The sequence below is a fragment of the Oryctolagus cuniculus genome, chromosome 10, assembly GCF_964237555.1.
Source record: "Oryctolagus cuniculus chromosome 10, mOryCun1.1, whole genome shotgun sequence".
Classification (NCBI taxonomy): domain Eukaryota; kingdom Metazoa; phylum Chordata; class Mammalia; order Lagomorpha; family Leporidae; genus Oryctolagus; species Oryctolagus cuniculus.
Genome location: NC_091441.1, coordinates 41,475,200 through 41,492,921, shown reverse-complemented (window position 1 = coordinate 41,492,921; position 17,722 = coordinate 41,475,200). Strand labels below are relative to the sequence as shown.

The 17,722-nt window shown below is 51.8% G+C and overlaps 1 protein-coding gene across 1 annotated transcript in view; it reads left to right on the top strand.

Moving 5' to 3' along the window:
- MOCOS (molybdenum cofactor sulfurase) overlaps positions 1 to 17,722 on the top strand; it is a 50,202-nt gene that overhangs the window by 19,614 nt on the left and 12,866 nt on the right. Inside the window, exons 7-11 of the mRNA XM_008261215.4 lie at positions 3,579 to 3,695; positions 5,395 to 5,814; positions 8,951 to 9,113; positions 13,440 to 13,518; positions 16,874 to 16,998. Of these exons, the coding sequence (XP_008259437.2) occupies positions 3,579 to 3,695; positions 5,395 to 5,814; positions 8,951 to 9,113; positions 13,440 to 13,518; positions 16,874 to 16,998 (904 nt within the window). The remainder of the gene's footprint in view (positions 1 to 3,578; positions 3,696 to 5,394; positions 5,815 to 8,950; positions 9,114 to 13,439; positions 13,519 to 16,873; positions 16,999 to 17,722) is intronic.

Sequence of the window (17,722 nt, the reverse complement as noted above, 5' to 3'; positions counted from 1 at the left end):
AGCTTGCCCGCGAGGGAGGGTGCCCTGAAACAGCACGCAGAAGGGCAGCGAGGTAGAGCCCGCAGCTGAGGGCATTTCCTGTCCGCTTCTATCGCTGAGGTCCTTTCAGGGGCCGCTTGGCGGCCCCGTGGATAACCAGACCGTTTTGCGATGTCCCGCAAGACGAGAGCCTGTCGCCACCGCTTCTCTGCCTGATGTTTGGAACTCGGAGCTCTTTTTAAATGAGAAATAGCCACGATGAACGTGCTATCACAGAAGCCCTTATTTCTGGCTTCGTTTGTGCGTATTCTGAGCTCAAAGGACCTAGTGGGTTGGTTAAAATGGGTTCTGCGGCTCCATCCTCTGGCGGTATTTCCCGGTAACAAAACCGGGCACGCCGCGGGCTGCAGGTCGGAACTGCTTGGAACCTCGCCGCAGCTGGCTAAGCTGGCCCGTTCCTGTTCCCTTGAAACACCCAGAGCTGCTCTGAGCACCCAGGCGTGGTCGCCCGTGGTCGCCAGAGTGGCTCGGGAGCCCGCGGCCCTTCCCAGAGCAGTCCGGTGAGGAGCGGAACCCATCGTCACGTCCTCACAGGCGGAGATGGTGCCCTCTGCCCTTGTTAAATCCTGGATTTCTCAAACACGCTCCGTTTCCAAGGGATCTTCTCTCCCACTTCCCCCCCACTCTCACCACCCCTTTACCCCCATCTCTCCCGAATAGCTTTATGCTTTTTTTTTTTTTAAAGATTTCTTTATTTATTTGAGAAGTGGGGTTACAGATAGAGAGAGGGAGAGACAAAGAGAGGTCTTGCATCTGCTGGTTCACTCCCCAAATGGTCGCAATGACCAGAGCTGGGCTGATCTGAAGCCAGGAGTCAGGAGCTTCTTCCAAGTCTCCCATGCAGGTGCAGGGTCCTAAACACTTGGGCCATCCTCTACTGCTTCTCCAGGCCATTAGCAGGGAGCTGGATTGGAAGAGGAACAGCCGGGACACAAACTGGCACCCATATAGGATGCTGGCATCTCAGTTGGAGGCTTAACCAACTACCTCACACTGCCGACCCCTAGCAAGTCTGTTTTTAATATCTAAAAATGCTACTGATTTTTATGCATTGACTTTGTGTCCTGCAACTTTACTGAATTTGCTTACCAATTCTAATAGCGTTTTGGTGGAGTCTTTAGCTTTTTCTCCATATATAATTTTCATTCATGACTCTAAAGCACGTTTGTATTCACTGATGGGTGGGGAGAGCAGTAGATGACCATGAAGTGTGCTGGGGTGGGCAGTGGGGAGAAGCCCCAAAGAGGAGGACTCGCGGGGAGCAGGCTCCTGTCTGGCTGTTGGGGACTCTCATTCCTGGAGGCCGGGGGCAGAGGGAGCTCACCCCGTGAGCAGGCTCTGTGGCTGGGGCGTGGTTGGCTGTGCAGGTCCAGCGATGTCCAGCTATGGTTTCCCTGCGGCGAGGGAATTCCCGGGAGTCTCATGGAGGTGACAGTGGCCTTTGGGAAGATCAGCCCGTGTGGCAGTGGGTCTGGCTGTCTCGTTTTCAGGGGGTGTGTAAGAGCAGTTAGCCCTCTCTGAGATCTTGGGTGCTTGTTTCTGAAACCTGGGCCTCCTAGTTTTTCCCTCGCTGCTCCTGGAAGTCGCTGTGCACCGGGGGCGCAGTAGGAGAGCCGGCTCAGGCTCTCACCGCCCCTTGCTGGCTCACGGGTGTGGGCAAGTTAACGTAGGCTCTCTAAAACTCGGTGAAGTGGCGATGACCACGCTGGCGCGTGCCACTCACCGTATTGTTAGCAGGTTAAGTGTCTACCTTAGCTTGGGACCAGGAGAAAATACACATAAAAATGTTTGTTAAGTGCCCAATACATGCCCATGAAGCACAGAGGCTCCCTTCCTTGGCTGGGCCTGGGTAGCTGGGGGCCGGAGGAGACCAAGTCCCAAATGGGAAATCAGGGCAAATTAAGTGAGGCTGCGACAGTGTCTCGCAGTCACACGCTCCTCGGTCTCCCGACACGGAGAGTCCTTTCCTGGAAGGTTGGACAGCTGTCTCTCCTGCTTGAAGCCGGGCTGCCTTGTGGCTTGCTGGTAACCCACAGAATGCCATAGAGGTGGTGTTGTGGCGGGCAAAAGGGATGGTGCTGTGTTGGTTTCATTCTCGGCAGTCACTCGCTTTTGGACCCCTGAGTTACCACCTAGGTCACTGTCTTGGACCCAAGGCTGCCACGCTGTGAGCAAGCCACGACACCAAGAGAGGCCAAGCCCAGGGAACTGTGGTTTTTCAGACCTAAACTTGGAGCTCCCCACCCCCACCCCAAGCCTGGGGACGAGACACCTCCGTGAGTGAGTGATTCTCCCAGGGATGCTGAGTCATCCCCAGCCTTCAGGTGGAAGTCTCCTCCGTGCCAAGTTGGGTGACGGGGTAGCAGCAGTGACAACTTGAGCAGTGAATACGGGGATGAGGGGGTGCCATGGGGGCTTCTGGCTGGTGATGGAGGTGGCTGGACCCAGGGCTGCTGCCAGGTCTCACCTTGCAGAGCTGGGGGCCTCCTGCCTGTCACTCAGGTCTCCTTTCTGCCCGTGGTGAGGGATCAGAGTTTGTCTGGTTGCTTCTTACTTTGACAGACCAAGGGAGACTGGCAAAGTGAAAACAGCGTGGTCTCGACAAGGCTGAGTGCCTGGTGACAGTGGTCACTCCTCACTGCCTCTGGCCACCGGCAAGATGAATGCAGTTAGGTGACTCCTCCCCCTGAGTTCTGCCTGAGGACTTTCCCTGCCCCAAGGCCCTTGGGGGAATAAATTCCTTGCTCCCAACTGGAGGAGCCCAGCAGGCAATCCCCGGAGTGCCATTGACCTCGCATCACCTCCCAGAGCCGCCAGAGGGCAGGCGAGAGCCTTGGGAACCTGTAGAGATTCGGTAATTGAACCCGAAGTTAGGCAAAGCACCCAGGGAGCACCCAGCATGAGCCCAGGAGTGAGCTGGTTGTCAGGCCCCAAGCTGCCGCACAGTGCCTGGCTGGGGCCTGCTCTGGGAGGGTCCCAGCCCTGCAACCCCACTGAGGTGTCATCTTGTGAACTTGGCTGGAAACTTTTTGGCTCTGAGCTTGAGATTTGGTCTGAGTCAGATATTTGCACATTTCTATTCTTTCTTCTAAATATTTATTTATTTAGTGGAAAGGCAGAGTTACAGAGAGGTAGAGGCAGAGAGAGAGAGAGGTCTTCCATCTGCTGGTTCACTCCCCAGCTGGCTGCAATGGCTGGAGCTGCACTGATTCTGGAGCCAGGAGCTTCTTCCGTGTTTCCCATGCAGGTGCAAGGGTCCAAGCACTCGGGCCATCTTCCGCTGCTTTCCCAGGCCATGGCAGAGAGCCGGATCGGAAGCAGAGCAGCTGGGTCTCGAACCGGCACCCATATGGGATGCTGGCACTGCAGGCAGAAGCTTTACCTGCAACACCACAGCGCCGGACCCTATTTCCACATTTCTTAAGCCTACTTCTGTGATCCAAACGCTGATCTTAACCTCTCTCCCTATGCCCTCACCCCCAGAAGGCAGAGTAAACTAGACATCTGTAACCTGGCTCCGTGTCACATTTAATCCGCAGGTGGACAAAATGGCCTGTCTCCATAACATCCACCTGCGCACCGGCTGCTTCTGCAACACCGGCGCCTGCCAGAGGCACCTGCAGATCAGCAACGAGATGGTCAAGAAGCATCACCAGGTTGGTCCGGGGGCCCAAGACCTGGCCAGCCAGACCCAGGGCAGCACCCCCGCCCGCGCTTGCGGTTGGTCCTGTGTCTTGGTGGGGTGGGGGTGCAGGCTCATTTCTCAGAGCCCACTCTGTGGATGTACGAAGTCAAAGGGGGCCAACAAAACTGGGAAGTGCTGCAAGGTGTTATCTCTGTGGCAGGGCATTCTCACTCATTGTTCCCTGTGAGGAGAGGGATAGGATGGTGGCGAGGGCGCTAAGAGGGATGTTAGTCCACCTGCTCCTGGGGTATCGCCTTGAAGTCATAGTCGGCTTCCGCCGGGCGTGGGGGTGCAGTGGGCTCTCCCTGAATCCCCTCCCTCCCTAGCTCTTCTCTGGGCTGGCTGAGGGTTTGCACTCTGGGGTGCAGCCTGTTTTGAGTTATTTCGTAAGGGTAATTTGACAGGCAAAAAGCCCCGACTTGTTTGGGAATCGTATCTAACTTGAGTTTATTTTGGTTGCCACCACATGTTGTATATATTAGGTCCTAACCACCTATGAGCTGGGGTTTCCTTGAGAGAGAGAGAGAGAGAGAGAGAGAGAAAGAGAAAGAACGAGCACACAAAGGAAAAGGGGAGAGAGGCTCCAAGCACATAGGGTAGTTCTGGATCTAATGTTCGACCCTGTGGAATGCCACGGCTCCATGTCTTGGGGTGACTGACCTGGATGTGGGGAGGTGTCCAGGGCAGCCTAATGGACCGGGCTGACCAGTGATAAGCGCCAGGCAGCTAGGCTGGGAGACCGACATCCGGCTGCCTTTTCTCCTTACTCCTGGCTGAGACCCTTGGGCTGGCTTTGGCTTCACGTGGCCCTGGGCAGGCTGTTCTCAGGGGCAGCTCCTTTGTCTTCCTCTCCTTGTCACAGGGCAGCTCTCAGGGCTGTGGACCTCCTTTCAGTGACGAGGGCGGCCAGAGGGTGGCCAAGCGGTGTTTCTCCTGCCTCAGCCCTGGGCAGCCATGAAGCTGACTCCTCTGTGTTTTCAACACTGCACGGGTCAGCACTGCACCCAGTTCTGGGCAAACACTGTCCATGAAGTATTTCCATTAAAAACGTCCACGGCACCTTGAGGTTGGTGTCAGCTCCAATTTCGAGGTCAGCAAGGTGAGGCCCTCCCAGCAGGTGCCTGAGCATGGAGGACTGAAGTGTGCCTCTCTCACACACACGGTAGTGTTGCAATGCCATCTTCCGGGATCATTTTACTTTACTTTACTTTATCTGTTTATTACTTATTGGTTTGTTTATTTACTTACTTGAGGGAGAGAGGAGGGTGGAGAGAGAGCTTCCATCTGCTAGTTCACTTCCCAAATGTCCATGATGACCAGGGCCAGGCTAGGGCTGGGGCTGGGGCTGAAGCCATGAGCTAGGAACTCAATCTGGGTCTCCATAGGTAGTACTTGAGATAGCCCAAGTACCTGAGATATCACCACTCCCTTCCATTGTCTGCATTAACAGGAAGCTGAGGTCAGGAGCCAGTGGCAGGTACTGAACCCAGGTATTGCAATGTGGGATGGAGAATTTTAACTGTTGTCTTAATTACCACTATTGTTACTTCATTACTTAACTAGCAACTACTCTGATTTTGAAGCTCAACACCATGGGTCTTGCAAAACCGCTTGGGGTTTGCCTGTGAGGCGGGGGTCACGCTGGCTGATTTGCTTCTCCCGTGTTCTAGGCTGGTCATGTCTGTGGAGACAATGTGGACCTCATAGACGGGCAGCCGACAGGCTCCGTGAGGATTTCCTTCGGGTACATGTCCACCCTGGAGGACGCCCAGGCCTTTCTCACGTTCATCCGAGCCACCTGGCTGCACCCGGCGGCCGGCCACACCACCCATCCTGCTGCGGATGCCTCGGGAAGGGGTGCGGCCCAGGACCGGGCTGCTGGCCAGGACACGAGCAGCCCCTCCCCTCGGGAAGGCGCTGTCCCCGCCCTTGCCGCTGCCGCTGTGGGCCTGTGCCCAGCTCCGTGTGAGGCCGTGGGAGCCCAGCCGACGACGTCTTCAGGAGCTGCCCCTGTCCCGGATGGGGACCTTGGGACTCACGTTGTCACCAACATTTACCTCTACCCCATCAAATCCTGTGCTGCGTTTGAGGTGAGGACATTCATTACAGCACAACACTGCTCCTCTGAGAAATTTCTAGGCATTTCCTTTTGACTCGGGACAAAAGCAGGACTCGGGGAGGTTAGCCGGCTGTGCGGAGCTCGTCCCTGCCTGAGCTGGGCCTTGCCCCCAGGTTTGTTAGACTCAAATCCCTCTTCCTAGAGGGCACATGTAGCCCAGCGGGTTAGAGGCCTATGTTCCACACTGTCCCTGGCTCGTCTCCTGGCTCCAGACTCCTGCCAACGCAGACCCTAACAGGCATCAGTGATGGATCGAATCATTTGGTTCCTACCAGCCGCATGGGAGACCTGGATTGGGTTCCTGGCTGCTGGCATTGGCCTGGCCCAGCCCCAGCCATTGGGGGCTTTCTTCTTCCCTCACTTCTGCACCTGCCCCTGGGCCCTCCGGTTCCTCCTCTCCACTTTCCACAGGGCCTCTTCCTGAGTTCTCCCCCTGGAGGATCTGTGCAAGTGTGCATCCTCTCCGCCCCCAGAATACACTCTAAGTAACAGTTGCCTTCTTTTGTTCAGGCTCCCATCTTAAGTTTTCACATTCCCGTGGGCAGGTGAGTTAAGTGCTCGGAGGATAACAAGAGAATGAAATAGATTGACGGTTCCTTAGAAAGCGATGCTGTCTTGCTGGCCTTTGCCTAGCAGACAACCAGCTAGGGACGAGCCTTGTGGAGGGCACACTGCAGCTGTGCTGTCGCCTGCAGGTGCTGTTAACAGCTAATCTATGGGCAAGGACACCTGCCTGGAGCCAGCAGGGCCACGAGCAGAACAGTTCTCTGCAGGTCACAGGTAACCATGACCTTGCTTAAATAAGGGTTCATAGAAGAAATGGAGGAGGTGAAAAGTGAATTGGTTGAGTCGTAGCTTGGGAAGGAAGTGGAGATAAATGTGACCCCATGGGTATGTAACCTCCAGCTGATTATCCCCGTCAGCCCCCGAGATGGCTCAGGGACCCACAGCAAGGTCCTGTGTGTGGCCTCATCTGTTTTGGGGCCTGGGCTCCTGTGCAGTTATGTGATGCTGCAACAGGCGTCAGCAACTGAAAACAAATCACCCCAGCATGTCACGGTCTCACCGTCCCACAAGGGTGTGGCAGGGGAGATGACGAGGTTTGACATCTCTGTCTGTGGGTTTAGCTGAAAAAAGTCCCTGGTGGGAACTAGGACAGCTCTTGGGCAGTGTAGTTGTACTTCAGAGACCCGGATGGAAGGCAAAGCAAAGCTAGAAACACCCAGATGCCCCGTTACCCTGGCGTGGCCACTTCTGAGGCCCACTCCCTGCAGGCTGGCACTGTTTGTTGTCTCCATCACGAGGCTCTGTTGAGTTTAAATTTATATTGGCCTTCCGTGTCTTTTTCTGTTTTGAGAAACACACACCAGAAAGACCATTCATACCTCACTTTACAGATCTTCCAAGCTGCCAGCACTGTTCTTTGGAACATTTTATTTTAAAGATTTATGTATTTATTTATCTCAAAGGCAGCATGACAGAGAGAGAGAGAGAGAGGAAGAGACAGAGGGAGATCTTCTGTCTGCTGGTTTGCTCTCCACGTGCCTGCAATAGCAGGAGCTGGGCTAGGCTGAAGCCAGGAGCCTGGAGCTCCATCTGAGTCTCCCATGTGGGTGCAGGGGCCCAAGCACTTGGGCCATCTGCTGCTGCTCTCCCAAGTGCATTAGCAGGGAGCTGGAGGGGAAGCGGAACAGCTGGGACTGGAACCTGCCCTCCAGTATGGGATGTCAGCTCTGCGACTGGCGGCTTAATGCTGCCCCGCCACGCCAGCCCGGCCCCTGTGCTCCCCTCCCCCCTTATATTTCTGCGATGTGTTTGTCATAACTAATAACATTCAGACTTCCTGAGTTTTCCCCTAATGTCCCATTTCTGTTCCAGGACCCCAGCCTGTGTCGTGTGGCACTGAGCCGACACATCTCCTTAGGCTTTTGGGGGCCATGATGTTTCTCAAACTTTCCTTGTTTTCGGTAACCGTGCGAGTTTCATGGGGTGCTTGGCAGGTAGGGTTTAGCATGGTCCTGGGCTTGGGCTTGCCCGAAGGCATTCTCACGATTAGACCATCTCTGGGTTTATGTCTGGGGGGCAGACCACACGCGTCAAGTGCTCGTCTGGCCATATCCCATCAGGGTGCCTCCTGTGAAGAGGACTTGCCACTGTCCGTGTTAACCCGAATCGCCCGGCCGAGGGAGCCTTTGCCGGGCTGCTTTGCTATAAAATTGCTTCAGTGCCTCCCTTCTATACTGGACGCTTTGGAAGCAGCCCCTATGTGGGGCCCACACTGAAGCCTGGGGAAGCTTTTGCACAAATATTTGGAATTCTTCTATCAAGGAGTTTTGTCTTTCTCCTCCATTTATTTACTCACTCAGTCATGTATTTGTATCAGCATGAACTCTTGGATGTTAATTTATGCTCTGGGTTATAATCCCACACTGCGTTCTTATCTCAAGGTATTCCAGCTTGGGCCATCTGGCGTGCTTTCTGCATCCCTGGGACCTGCCCGCATTGTTTTGTCTTTTGAGTTCTTCCTCCTTTTCCTGGCACTACAAGCTGCCCCTGGCTCCTCTCGCATAGTCCCCGACCCAGCCATGGAAGCAATGATTTCTCCAGCAATTTCAGTTCTTATTGGAGGAAGCTTTTGGAAAGCTTGACCTGTATAAAGTTTGTATTTTAATTTTGTAGAAATAGGGAGAATTCTAGAAAATGTGTGTACTTAACAGTGAATCAACTTAGTCACCGTTCCGGTGTACCACTGTTTGTGAAGGTGTGAAGGCGTGCGTCTGTGCTGTGAGGATCCATGCTGCTGGGGGATACACACAGAGCAGGGCATCTGTGGGGTAGGACAGTCCTCTGGTGCCCTCTGCAGGTGGTGCCATGCATGTGCCTTGCCTTGTAAACCCCAGGCAAAAGTGGAGAAGGGTGGAGAGGGGACCTGCAGGCTGAATGGACTTGCGCTCCCTCCATGCCTTTGCGCTGCCTTCTTTGCTTTGTCTCTTTCCTTCCTCCCCTTCTTCCTTCAAGAGCGTGTGCCGAGTTAATGAGGTCAATTTGCATGGGTGTGCACACTTGTGAGGCGCCCTGCCCTAAACTACACCTACCTTTGTGTTTAGGTGAGCAGATGGCCTATAGGAAAGCAAGGGCTGTTGTACGACCGGAGCTGGATGGTTGTCAATCACAACGGCATCTGTCTGAGTCAGAAGCAGGAGCCACGGCTCTGCCTGATCCGGCCCTTCATCCACCTGCAGCACAGGGTCATGGTCATCGAAGCCAAAGGTGTGGAAACAATTTTCTTAGAGCGTTCTCGGGAGTGGCTCTCACCTCACGTGACAGGAGACAGGGGCTATTCTTCTTCTTCTTCTTCTTCTTCTTCTTTTTTTTTTGGACAGGCAGGCAGAGTTAGACAGTGAGAGAGAGAGAGAGAGAGAGAAAGGTCTTCCTTCAGTTGGTTCACCCTCCAAATGGCCGCTATGGCAGGTGCGCTCCAGCTGGTGCACTGTGCTGATCCGAAGGCAGGAGCCAGGTGCTTCTCCTGGTCTCCCATGCGGTGCAGGGCCCAAGCACTTGGGCCATCCTCCACTGCCTTCCTGGGCCATAGCAGAGAGCTGGACTGGAAGAGGAGCAGAATCTGGTGCCCCAACAGGGACTAGAACCTGGAATACCGGTGCCGCAGGCGGAGGATTAGCCTAGTGAGCCATGGCGCCAGCCAAGGGGCTGTTCTTCCACTGAAGATTAAAATAGCCCTGAAGTCATGGAAACGATGACTAGGAGGGACAACTGTTTGTTCCCATGTTGTTTTGAGGAATTTTTAAGGAGAGGTAATGGCATCATGGTCCCATCAGAAAGTAAAGAGGTACAGGCTGGTGCCTGGCGCTGTGGTGCAGTGGGCTAAGCCTCTACCTGCAGTGCTGGCATCCCATATGAGCACCGGTTCTAGTCCCAGCTGCTCCACTTCCGATCCAGCTCTCTGTTGTGACCTGGGAAAACAGTAAAAGATGGCCCAAGTCCTTGTACCTGTGTGGTACACTTGTACCTGTGTGGGAGACCCAGAAGAAACTTCTGCTTCCTGGCTTCTGATTGGCCCAGCTCCAGTCGTTGTGGCCATTTAGGGAGTGAACCACTGGATAGAAAACCTCTCTGTCTTTCCCTCTCTCTGTAACTCTGTGTCTCAAAAAATAAATAAAATCTTTAAAAAAAGAAAATAAAGAGGTATACTTTGAAATTATATGATGTCTGGGGCTGGTGCTGTGGCATAGCAGGTAAAGCTGCTGCCTGCAGTGCTAGCATCCCGTATGGATGCCGGTTTGAGTCCCGGCTGCTCCACTTCCGTTCCAGCTCTCTGCTATGACCTGGGAAAGCAGCAGATGATGGCCCAAGTCCTTGGGCCTCTGCACCTGTGTGGGAGACCCAGAGGAAGCTCCTGGCCCCTGGCTTTGGATTGGCACAGCTCTGGCCATTGTGACTATCTGGGGAGTGAACCAGCCACAGCCCGGCCCCCTTCAGTAAATCTTGACATCTGGCCACAGTTCCTTCAGATTCTTCTAGTTCTCCTCGTCTCCCTTCTTTTTTTTATTTTTAAAGACTTTTTATTTATTTGAGAGGTAGAACTACACACACACACACACACAAACACACAGAAAGAGAGAGAGAGAGAGAGAGAGGGAGGAGGCCTTCCATCCGCTGGTTTACTTCCCAAATGACTGCAATGGCCAGAGCCGGGCTGATCTGAAGCCAAGAGCCAGGAGCTTTTCCTGGGTATCCCATGTGGGTACAGGGGCCCAAGCAATTAGGCCATCATCTGCTGCTTTCCCTGGCGATAAGCGAGAGCTGTATCAGAAGAGGAGCAGCCAGGACATGAACCAGCACCCATATGGGATGCCAGCACTGCAGGTGTAGGCTTAATTATTACGTTACAGTGTAGCCCCGTGTGATCCTTTTAACAATATATTGTTGGATTCAGTTTGCTCGCCTTTTGTTAACAATTTTTGCTTCTGTATCCATCAGGGATATTTTCCTATAGTTTTTTTTAAGATTTATTTATTTATTTGAAAAGCAGTTACAGGGAGAGAGAGAGAGAGAGAGAGAGAGAGAGAGAGAGAGAGAGAGAAAGAGAAAATGGTATCTTCCATTTGCTGGTTCATTCCCAAAGTGGTTGCAACAGCCTAGGCTGGGTCAAGTGCCAGGAACTCCATTAAGGTCTTCCACATCAGTGCAGAGGCCCAAGCACTTGAACCATCTTCAGCTGCCTTCCCAGGCATATTAGCGGGCTGCTGGATTGGAAGTGGAGCAGCTGGGACTTGAACTGGTGCCCATATGGACTGCCTGTGCCACAGGCAGTGGCCTAACCTGCTGCACTGCAACACTGACCCTAAAATGAATTTCTTAAAGGTGGCACATATAGTCAGCTATGGTCTTTTGGGGAGTTTAAATCATTTGCTGTTAAGTCATTGTTGATACAGAAGGATTTGCTGTTGTCATTTTGTTAGTTGATTACTGTTAGTCTTGTTCTTTTGTCTGTGTTTTCCCCTCTTGTCTTCCTATGTGTTCTGTTGATTTTTTTGTATTGATGTTCTTTGATTCTTTTTTAAGATTTACATATTTGAAATCCAGAATCACAGTGATTGTGTGTGTGTGTGTGTAAGAGAGAGACAGAGACAGAGACAGACACACGCACAGAGATGTTCCCTCTGCTGTGTCACTCCCCAAATGGCTGCAACATCCAGGTCTGGGCCAGGCCAAACCCAGGAGCCAGGAGCTCCATCCTGCTCTCCCATGTGGGTGGCAGGGGCCCAGGTACTTCTGCCATGTTCTGCTGCCTTCCCAGGTGCATTAGCAGGAATGCCACAATCAGAAATAGAGCAGCTTGGACTCTAACCAGTACTGTGGGATTGGATACCAGCGCCTTAAGTGGTAGCTTAACCTTCTGTGCTGCAGCCATGGCCCTCTTCATTTTCTTTTTGCATAACTTCTGTAGGGTTTTCCCCCACTGACTTCAGCCTGTATGGGGGTAGAATCAATGATGTCACTAGCCAAGGTCACCACCTTCATTCTTCCCTGCGTGGCTCCATGGTACCAGACCCATCAGAGTGCCGAGACTGCAAGACAGAAGTCAGTCCTTTGGGGGAGCGCCCTTGAGAAAATAGAGGGTGCTGGACACGCGAATCAACCCTTTCCTTCCCTTGGGTGAAGCTGGGAGTCACAAGTTCTCATTTTCACGGTGATGCGCTGGGGGCAGGGAAGAGTGTCACGGATGTCCCCATTGGCTTTGATGTGTCCGGTTTTGAATCCTCTTTGGGCTGGGGGAGCAGGTATTTTTTAAGTTAGGTTGTGGTTCCCATTATCACCTTCAAATAGTAATCATGTTGTATCAGCTTTTTACATTTTTGTTTCTTTTTTTCTCCTTACTACCTTTGCTAGTCATTCTTAATAGGTTAGAGCTGTGATAGATGATGCCTTTATTACTAATTTAAGTGGACTGCTTCCAAATTTTCAAAAATAAGAATGATATTTATCATAGGTTTTTGATAGAATTATCTTATCAGGCTAAAGTAGTTTTTTTTTTTTTTTTTTTTGGCTAACAGTTTTGTCTTGACTAATAGTTCTTGCTGAAGGTTGTTTTCTGCCTCTGTTGGTCTTCATGTTTTTTTTTTCTCCCATAATTTGTTAACATGATATGCTACATGAGTAGATTGTCTAGAATGGAACTAATCTTGACCTCTTGAAAAAAAATAGTACTTGGCAATGACTTTTTTTTTTTTTAAGATTTTATTTATTTTATTTGAAAGGCAGAGTCACAGAGAGAGAGAGAGAGAGAGAGAGAGAGAGAGAGGTCTTCCACCCGCTGGTTTACTCTTCCAAATGGCTGCTACTGCCAGAGCCAGGCTGATCCGAAGTCAGGAGCCAGGAGCTTCTTCTGGGTATCCCACGTGGGTGCAGGGGCTCAAGCACTTGGGCCATCTTCCACTGCTTTCCTAGGCCACAGCAGAGAGCTGGATCGGAAGTGGGGCAGCCGGATTCAAACTGGCGTGGCTGCTTTACCCGCTATGCCATAGCACTGGCCCCCTCGGCAATGACTTTTTAACACAGTGATGGATTTGGTTTACCAAGACTTTTCTTTGTATTTTTCTGTGTTTATTAGGGACATTCCTATAAAAACTTCTTTTATTGTACTCTTCTTATTGAAGTTCAGATTTCCAGGATATTAATATATTAATTATTATTTTAAAGTGTTGCACGTGCATGTTCTATATTCCTTTGTGTTTGTCTATTTCTAAAGGACCTAAAGGTAGCTTAGAGACCAGTGACCTCAGGATGTACTTCTCCATACATAGAAAAGTCAGAAGAGTGTATCCAGTGCCCAGGGTCTCTGGATGTGATTGTCCCAGTGCGGGGTCTCCTGTGCTGGAGCTGGGCAAAGCAGACCCTGCTGGGCGTACTGATGAGAATGAAGAAAAATCTCTGTTATAAAAAAAAAAATTCTAAGAGCCAGCCATTTACTTGATCCAACCAAATGCCAGTATCCTAAAAATATTAGTATGTTTCCTAACTGCCTAATTAATTCCTTTACGTGCTGGTCAACGTCTGTCTACCCTTGCTCACTAGGGATGGAGCCTATCGAAGTGCCTCTTGAGGGAAGCAGTGAACAGGCTCAGGTTTGCCAAAGCAAGGTCTGTGCCGACAGGTGAGACTCTCGGCTCCGCTGGCGGGGCGGCCCAGAGGGGAGAGGAGCCGAGCCTTGTATGATCCATCCGCGGCTACACCTGCCCCGATCCAGTCTGCCGGGCGTGCCAGGCTATCCCTGGGGGCTCCTTGGTGTTCTTGGATCCCAGCAAACACGCACCCTTCTCACCTCTTTGCCCTCACCGTTTCCTCTGCCTGGAAAGCTCTTACTTAAACCTCTGTGCGGCTCATTCCCTCACCTCTGTCAGCCTCACCTCCATCAGGTCTGCTCCAAAACCCTCTTCTCAGAGGGCCACCCAGCCGTCCGCAGACACCCCCCTGCTGCCCCCCACCCCCGCCTCATTGCATCCCTTTGTGTTTATTATTATTCTCCACAGATTACATTTGTTGATTTATCATTCATCTTCCAACTGGACCACCTGTGTTCTCCTTGCTGGGGTGCGGAGTTTGGGGTGCAAGGACAGACTAGCTGAGGAAATGGTGGCGAGGAGGCCTGATGGCAAGGAAAGAGCCCTGATTCACATTCTGGAGAGAGCAGCAGCGTCGTGGTTGGAAGGGGTTAGGGAGGCAGGTGGGAGGGCTGGCTAGTCCCCCGTGTTAGTGACCCGCTGAGACAAGGTGACCCGCTGAGACAAGGTGGACGGGAGAGGAGAGAAGAATCAGGCAGCTATCAGACACATTCCCGATACAGAACAGCCTGAACTAGCTGACGGGCTGGAGCAGGAGGCCCCTCAGCTGTCTCAAGTATAGCTTTCCGTTCCATGCAGCTGTGGATTATTCCCCAACCCGGGTTGTTGGCAGCCCATCTGTTACACTCTAGGAAATGTAAAGTTAGGTCGAATGTAATAGCACACCTCTTTCTTTCTTTCTTTCTTTCTTTCTTTCTTTCTTTCTTTCTTTCTTTCTTTCTTTCTTTCTTTCTTTCTCTTTCTTTCTGTCTTTCTTTCTGTCTTTCTGTCTTTCTTTCTTTCTGTCTTTCTTTTTTTTTTTAAAGATTTATTTTATTTATTTGAAAGTCAGAGTTACACTGAGAGAGGAGAGGCAGAGAGAGAGAGAGAGAGAGAGGTCTTCCATCTGCTGGTTCACTCCCCAGTTGGCCACAATGGCTGGAGCTGTGCCTATCCAAAGCCAGGAGCCAGGGTCTTCTGGGTCTCCCATGCAGGTGCAGGGGCCCAAGGACTTAAGCCATCTTCTACTGCTTTCCCAGGCCATAGCAGAGAGCTGGATTGGAAGTGGAGCAGCCAGGACTTGAACCGGTGCCCATATGGATTGCCAGCACTGCAGGTGGCAGCTTTACCTGCTGCACCACAGCGCCGGCCCCCTGTTTTATTTTCTTGATCACACATTGTTTAGAAATCTGTTGATTGAATTAACCAAATGTTTGTATTCCTTGTTATTGAAATCTGATCTTTATCTGAAAATAGGGAATAGCAAATTTTCCACTCATGGGAAAACTATCCTGTCTAATATCCCAGCCAGTTTCCCCCTCAAATCCTGAAAGTTACCTAAATAACAGTTCACTGAAGATTTACATGTACTAACATGCTTTTAGTGCTCTCACTGCCTGTTAGTCAATGCAGTGACCTAGTCAGTGGGCGCATCTGTGCTCAGTAGACACCGACTGTGGGGAGCAACTCGGACTAGACTGTTACTGGAATTAAGACTTATTCTATGCATCTGCTCTCCCACAATATGGCGCTGGGAGAAGAGGAAACAGCTTCTACACAGCTGCCTCCAGTTCAACCAATAAGCAGCAGGACCTGCTCCTGATTGGAGGAGAGCAGCGTACTCGGCGTGTGGGTAGCAGAGTTGGGATTGGTGAAAGAGGACTATAAAGGAGGAGAGAGACAACATGCACAAGGAACATCTATCTGAAGGAACACCTGTGCAGCCCCCGAGAGAGCCGGCCGGCGGTGTGCCGCTCCCCTGCGGAAGTGGGGAAAGTGGCAGGGGGAACCGCCCTTCCACGGAGGTGGAAGGGATGGTAGCCAACCCGGGAAGAACCAGCAGCAAACCCGGGGAGGGCCGAGCAGACAAAAGAACAGCGCAGGGTCCTGTGTCGTTCCTCCACGAAGACGGGGAGCGACAACCGACACTGCTTACTGACAGATAACATCATGTATCCTTCTGCCCTGATGGGGCGTGTGGCATGCGAGTCCTGATGTGATGTGTCACTAAAGCTACATCCAAACTGGACCAAGTCATCAGTGCCTCTGGGGGCCAGACAGAGGATCCCTCTGAGACTATGAAAGGTTACACCCCAGGACAGGTGCCAGGCCCATAGCATGAGGACTGTGAATGAGCACAGGTGAGTGTCATTGGCCCTGCTGGCCAAAGAGCTGAACACTCCATCTTTTTGCCAGTATGTGCACCAATTTAACTGTATTGGCCAATTTAACTGTTAATTATTGCACATTTTCAATTAGGGCAAAGGATTTTGGGTAAACATCTTTGCTTGTCGCTGAAACCAGTCTTCTGGGAGAAATAAAACCATGTAGGGATACACACAATTATTTCTTGGGCTTGTCCTTGGCTGTACATTTCACTTAACTGCACCTGGGAGGAATGCTTATTCTAGAGGATAACAGAGCTTTCTGGATAAGGAGAGAGTAGATGTGTTCATGCTTGGGAACTAAATTCTCGATATAACAAACACAGACGTGAGTGCAGGCCCTCACAGCATAGGACAATGTGCTACAAAGTGAGGTCCCAGGCTCCCCTCTCCCTCCCAGAGCAGGACGGCTGTTTCCCCAGGAAGTATTAAGGAGAAGGTAGATTTTCAACAGTACCTGTTTGTAATCCCACAGTAAGACATGGGTGATCATGCATTATAAATTCACATTGATGTGATGTGCACTTGAGATACTCCAAGAGGATCCTGGAGTTTGGAAACAGTACATCAAAAAGGTGCTTGCACCAGTAACTTAGAGGTGTGGTGACCCCGTGGGCAAGCGAGCAGTCCACGTGATCAGGCCCCTGGTGGACACCTAGGACAGGTTTCGGGGTTCGATTATTTCTTAAAGCAAAGCACCACTCTGGAAGGTCTCATTTGCAACTTTTGTGGTTCTCAGTGTTGATAATTCATATAAAAAATGCTTTTGGGAGGGGCTTCTAAAGCTGTTTATCTGGTGGGACAACTTCCCATGAGCCTCCTCCCTCCTCTGTCCTCCTCTCCCCCATCCCCTTCCAGGCCTTCCTGGGCCTCGGAATCTCCTGGCAGCTTCCCACGCACACTTTTGGCTGTGTTCGGCTGGGGGCCTGTGTGGTGTTGTATTTTGTCATCTAACTTCTCTCAATCTGCTTATTGTTAAAGAAATGCTACAAAGCAGCTCGCCCTCTTCTTTTTCCCTCCCCAGGGTAAATACATACGATTGTGGAGAGAAAATCTCAAACTGGTTGTCGAGGTTCTTTGGCCGTCCATGTCATCTAATCAAACAAAGTTCAAGCTTCCAGCGGAATGCAAAGAAGAAACACGGACAAGGTATTAGGTGTGGTGCGGGTTCCTGGAGGACAGGACCTTGGGTTTTCCTGGCACACGTTGAGAACTGCCCATGGAGTGGCTTTCCAGGGCTGCTTGCTCACAGGCAGAAAGCAGGGGTGGTCAGCCTTTGGTGGAAAGCTGCGGGGGGTCCTCAGGTGGATGGGACCAGTGGGCTCCAGGGGCCCCTCCCGGGGGTCAAGGAGAGTGGAGCTCAAGTGGTGCATGTTAGAAGCACACATAATGGGGCCGGCGCCGCGGCTCACTAGGCTAATCCTCCACCTTGTGGCGCCGGCACACGGGGTTCTAGTCCTGGTCGGGGCGCCGGATTCTGTCCCGGTTGCCCCTCTTCCAGGCCAGCTCTCTGCTGTGGCCAGGGAGTGCAGTGGAGGATGGCCCAAGTGCTTGGGCCCTGCACCCCATGGGAGACCAGGAGAAGCACCTGGCTCCTGCCATCGGATCAGCGCAGTGCGCTGGCCGCAAGCGCGCCGGCCACGGCAGCCATTGGAGGGTGAACCAACGGCAAAGGAAGACCTTTCTCTCTCTCTCTCTCTCTCTCACTGTCCACTCTGCCTGTCAAAAAATAAAAAAAAAAAAGTAAAAAAAAAAAGCACACATAAGGGTTTTTTTCTTTTATTAAAGATTTATTTATTTATTTGAAAGTCAGAGTTACACAGAGAGAGGAGAGGCAGAGAGAGAGAGAGAGAGAGAGAGGTCTTCCATCTGC